General features: G+C 42.5%; 1 protein-coding gene across 1 annotated transcript in view; it reads left to right on the forward strand.

Moving 5' to 3' along the window:
• Positions 1-6,000, forward strand: part of trpc5a (transient receptor potential cation channel, subfamily C, member 5a) — a 120,048-nt gene that overhangs the window by 96,710 nt on the left and 17,338 nt on the right. Inside the window, exons 12-13 of the mRNA XM_030430925.1 lie at positions 2,454-2,654; positions 4,570-4,691. Coding sequence (XP_030286785.1) covers positions 2,454-2,654; positions 4,570-4,691 — 323 coding nt within the window. The remainder of the gene's footprint in view (positions 1-2,453; positions 2,655-4,569; positions 4,692-6,000) is intronic.

Raw genomic sequence — 6,000 nt, forward strand, 5'->3', positions numbered from 1 at the left:
GATTAAGTCGGTACTACCAAGTCATGGTGCCAAGTTTTGGGTCCAACGAGTCGTCGGGAGTCAGGGTAACAATCACTGATGCTAGCACACCTGCAGACGATAACTTAACGATGATGAACAAAATGGCGAAACTTGAAGTGAAGCATCAACAACTTCATCAACATCTTGAAGGAATTATTTAGCTGTTTTTTTCAGCAGCTGCTGGAGATAATTGCTGTTTTTTCCAGCGTCTTGGTTGATACTATCTTAGCATTTTTACTAGCGTCGTCTAAAAATTCCTCACAAATTTCTGCTTCTTCTTTTCTCTTTCCTGGCCTCGGTGATAATACTCACAGGATCTTGTCTCCTGTGGATCATGTCATCACTCACTTCCTCCTCGTTCTGATGTCCCGAACTCACTGTTTTGACCGTCTTGTACTTTCAGCCTCTTTTGCATCTCACCTGCCGACATTTAGCAGCTGATTCAACACAAAATTAATGAAAGAAGGCGACATTTTATTACCAGTCAACATGTCAATGTCTGCACATACAACACTAACCTATTGAGGCTGCTTATATGTAACTGGTGGCAAAAGTCCCCAGACTTCCTTTAAAAATCATTGAATTTTGTGAGTTGTTGAGTGAAGAGAAACTATAAATCTTGCGATGCACCGTCTATGAAACATTGTTAATAAGTTTGGCATTCTTGTTTATTCGGCATTAAATTCAACACATTTATTTGTTTCTGTTCATTGATCATGTCAATCACATCCTCTTCGCCTGACATCCTGATGAACATATATTTAACCTCAAAGGGGCGGAGTCAATCATATGGCTGTTTTTTACCTTTTAAATATTCCTTTTAACACCGCAAATATGAAACGAAATGAAAAACACATACAATGAGTTCTCAGCTTTCACACACGTTACTGTCGCCAAAATGAACAGCAGACATCAGATGTGACCTTTGACCTTTGTAAACAACACCTGGATGGTTGAGGGTCACAGGACTCACCTGCAGGCTGGAATATTCTCACTTTCACTGGACAGCGTTGAGCTTTAACAACATGTTGTTTAGCTGCACATCCTGCACACATCAAAGATTTATCTATTTATCAGACACACACACACTCACATGCGCACACACACACACACACCAGACGGCGGGGCCATCTGCAGCAGCTGTGAGTCACTGATGGTGGCGGATGGCCCTCCTACACAGGTCCTCACACACACACATATATATATATGCACAATTTGATAAGCACATATACGTATGTAGACTTCATGGATGAGTTAACACACACACACACACACACACACACACACTCTAACACACACAGAAGCAGTTGCCACAATATTTTTTACTTTTTTTTGTCTTTTCCCCTTTTAAATATTTAGTTAAAATCCTCTGGAGAGCTGACGGTCGCTCGCCAAATTTTGCTTTGTCATCGTGTGTGTGTGTGTGTGTGAGAGAGAGAGAGAGTGAGACAGGCACACAGACAGACAGAGTGTGGTGCATCTGAGAGAAGGTGCGGGAGAGTCTATAAATTAATGAGTGTGCATCTGTGTGCATGTTTCTGTCTCTGGCTGTTTCCTCTGTGTGTGTGTGTGTGTGTGTGTGCACGCTGAATGTTAATAGAGGCAGAGTTAACAAGACAGACGTCCTGTGTGAAGTCTAATGGCTGAATTTAGAATGAGGAGGAAGCCAAGCATGAGACAACCAAGAGCGATGTGCAGAGAGACAGACGCATGGATAAAGCGAAGAAAAAAAAAACAGTCACAGAAACAAAGCATGCTGGGAAATAAAAAAAAAGAGGGTGATGGACTCTGTTTATCTCTGTGTGTTCACATTGGCCCAGAAGGCATTTAGCCTAGCTTAGCACACAGAGACTGGAAGCAGATGGTGTATCCCCCGCTGTATCACCAGACTCCATTAACAAAACGTGCAATTTTGAGAGTTTTTGCTAGCAGAGAAACTTCAAATACAATTTGTGAAAAGGCAACAACACATTCTAAATTCTCTCTGTCTTCCTGTGAATTCAGCATTAAAAGCAATAAAATAAGTAGCTTATTTCCTTGTAAAAAGTGTCTGTTTTAAACAGTGTCACCATGCCAGTTTTTCTTCTTCTGTATCTGAAATAAGTGTAACCTGCCAGCTGTTTGAAACCACACAGTTTCACAAAAGATAACATTTTATTTTTAACATGTCAAATTTGACAAATACAGTAAACAATAACCAGTAGACTCCTTCTTTTGTCACCCATGGAGAAAAACACCAGACTCCCTTAAATAATGTCACAGTTTTGTGAGTTGTTGAGTTAAAGGCGACTTTATAAACCTTATGTAACTCCATTTACAATTAATCCTTGATTATATGTGCCTTCTTGTAAATTCGGCATTAAATGCAACACATGTTTCTTCCCTTGTATAAAGTGTTTTCTATGTCTGAAGTGTACTCTTTTTTCCTCCAGTATAACTCGTCTCGCCCGAGGGAGGAGTGGGAGATGTGGCACCCCACGCTGATAGCCGAGGCGCTGTTCGCCATCGCCAACATCTTCAGCTCCCTCAGACTCATCTCCCTCTTCACCGCCAACTCCCACCTGGGGCCCCTGCAGATCTCGCTGGGGAGGATGCTGCTGGACATCCTCAAGTTCCTCTTCATTTACTGTCTGGTGAGACAAAAATGTATTAATTGGGGAGTGGTAGTATAAACAGAGTCTTGTGGTTGGCAGGTCACTTTACTTGTTGCAAACTAATGTCCAAATTCTGCTGTATGTAGTGTTGGCTTGTTAGCTCATTTAGCCGTGCATTTAGCCTGCTAGTAGTGAGAAACAATGTCACGTTTAGCCTGTACGGCGGCCTTCTTAGACTTGTCAGGTTCAGTTTCAGCATGATAGAATTCTGCAGTTAGCATGCTACCATTCAACATGTTAACAAATGTGCAGGTGTTAGCTACCGTTTGCTACTTAACTCCCTAAGTTGTGCAGTTAGCGGTAAGTTTAGCCTGTGTTTAGCTTGTGGACATTAGCTAGGTGACCACTACTGAGTTCCTATTTTTTTTATAGCATGTAACATGCTAGCATATATCTCGAAGTTTGAGCTTTAGAGTTGCTGAAGTGTTGTTTTTCATCATCTTCCCAAAGCCACCTTTAGTTCTTGCGGGAGTGACTGCTGCCATTAGCTAGTTACTTCACTTAGTCATGCAGTTAGCTGTGCTATTAGCTGAGGAGACATGTACATTCTAGTTTGTACTTTTTAGGCTGTTCCAGTGTAATACCATACTAACATATCTACAGTTAGCATGCCAACATTCATATGAAACAACTTGTGAAAATAAGCTAGCTGATCTTTACTAAGTTCCTAGTTTTTTGTAATATCTAGTATATTCAATGTAGCATGTTAGCATTCGGATTGTAGGATTAACAGCGTGTCCTGATGGACATATTTACTTTATTTGCTGCAAAACTCACAGCTATCTGCTGTTCACTGTATGATTAACATCTAGTTAGCTTAGTTAGCCGTGCAGTTAGTAGTGCATTTAGCCTGCTAGTAGTGAGAAAAAATGTCACGTTTAGTCAGTACAGCGGCCTTCTTAGACTTGTTAGGTTCAGTTCCAGCATATTAGAATTCTGCAGTTAGCATGCTACCATCCAACATGTTAAACAACTTGTAGGTGTTAGCTGCCATTAGCTACTTAGCTCACTAAGTCATGCAGTTAGCTGTGTTATAAGCTGAGGAGACATGTAAATTCTAGTTTGTACTTTTTAGGCTGTTCCAGCGTAATACCATACTAACATCTCTACAGTTAGCATGCCAACATTCACATGAAACAACTTGTGAATGTTAGCTAGCTGATCTTTACTTAGCTAGCATGTTAGCATTTGGATCGTAGGATTAACAGAGTTTCCTGATGGACAGATTTACTTTATTTGCTGAAAAACTCACAGCTATCTGCTGCTCACTGTATGATTAACAGCTAGTTAGCTTAGTTAGCCGTACAGTTAGCAGTTCCATGAGCCTACCACTTGTGAGAAAAAATTTAAAGTTTAGCCTGTATCATGGCCTCATTTTGTAGGCTCAGTTCTAGTTTTTCAGTGTGCTAACGGTTAACCTTTCCTCGTTAGCATGTTAATATCCATGTAAGTAAATCTCTCTCTCTCTTTCTGAACCAACCAACAAGCCACAATGTTGTTGATGAAGATGAGTCGGGGTATACGGTCCTCGGCACACTGAAGGTAGAAGGACGTTACAGGCAGATTTCATTACATCAGGACTCATTAACTCCGTCTCGGGGGGCTTCCTAACCTACAACACAATCCACATGAGAACTGTTGAGCTCCCTGAAGTCCTAAAATCAATCCCGCTGAGCCCGAGGCGCTTCATGCTCACTCAGCAGCAGCAGCAGCAGCTTTACGTAACACCCGAGTGCTCGTGTCCTGTTTGAGAAGAAAGCCGTGTTTCAAAAAAACGCCCTGAAGGGTCGATCCTCGATGTTTTAACACCGGGATTTCAAAGCTGCAGTTTTGTTTCCGTAGATTCGATGTTTGCTGTATTTTATGTGACACTGATATAATCTTTCCTGCGCAGGTGCTGCTGGCGTTCGCTAACGGGCTGAACCAGCTGTATTTCTACTACGAGACGAAGGCCTCGGAGGAGCTCAACAACTGCAAAGGCATCCGCTGCGAGAGGCAGAACAACGCCTTCTCCACGTTAGTACCATCTGTAGTACACTCTGTGAAGGAGTGAAACACAAACATGAAGGTGGATCTGCAGCAGATCGATCCACAGGAGGTGTGCTGTGTTTGGGTAAAGTCGGCGTTTGTGCTGCTAGGAAGCTAAAGACCAATCTAAGAGGACCGAACAAAGTTTTTAGACACGTTTGTCTCCAGAAGTTCTTCATTTGGCATCACTGACGCGAACATTTAAAAGCTCTTCAGCTCGATGAGTGAATATTTCATCCTGTCGATCGCGTCCTCTCTCCGAGTCGAGCGCGCCGCATTGACGATTAATCTAAACCTTTGCGCTGACGGACTCTTCTGTTCTGCTCGTCTGCCTCGTCGCACGGGATGATGACGTTGGAAACGATCCTCGGCTCGCTCGACACACCTGAGGAATATTAATGTGGTGCTTTCTTCGAGCGAGACGAGCGAAAACTAAAAGAAGCTTATTGAGAGGTCGAGTTTGAATTATGGTTTATATCTGCAACACACACACACACACACACAGAGCAGAGATGGGCTGTGTCTTTGCTGAGGGAGGCAGAGTGAGAGCCAAGTGGAGTCAGTGGGCTGAATATTGATGAGGCGTGCGGTTTGCTTTAGATAATAGCCATATTGATCGGTGATCGATTCCATTACAGTAAAGCGCCGGGGACGATGATAGCACGGCGAGAGGAGGACGGATCGGAACGACAGAACGCAGCTCCGACTTTAAAACCTGAGGCTGTTCTCGTTAAAGAAGAAAAAAAAAGTTGTTGAAGTTCTGAGATGAAACAGAAAGTGAGGTGACGTGTCGGAGACCGCAAGTCATTTCTGGAGCTCATGTGATGATGAATCATGGGGGACAAAAGAAACTTTTACCAAAGTCTTGCAGAGTCGTTGCATTTCCTTTCTTTCTCCTTTCCTTTCTTTCCTTGTTGCTCAAATCCTGGAAACATCTGTTAACGAGTTGTTTAAAATGCAAACCAGCTTCACATAAACACAGCAAAGTTAGAAAAACCAACTTCCTGACTCGAGACATGGGATTGTCCCATTACTGTCAAACCAAACTCCATTCAAAAAACAGGTGTTTTATGGTCGGGATGTTTTTTTCACAGTAAACAGTAGTTATGTCATCACAAAGACTGTTTTGTGATTCCCTTCGATGCACAGGTCCAATCAGCACCGAGTCATTAACTCAGCTTCCTCCTTAAAGGGACAGTGTTTAATATATCAAGTATTTAGCGCCATCTAGCTGTGAGGTTCTACATTGCAACACTCCTTTGCTCACCCCTCCCGTTCTGAAGACGTTGGAGACGTT

This window comes from Sparus aurata, chromosome 10 (genome assembly GCF_900880675.1).
Source record: "Sparus aurata chromosome 10, fSpaAur1.1, whole genome shotgun sequence".
Taxonomy (NCBI): Eukaryota; Metazoa; Chordata; class Actinopteri; order Spariformes; family Sparidae; genus Sparus; species Sparus aurata.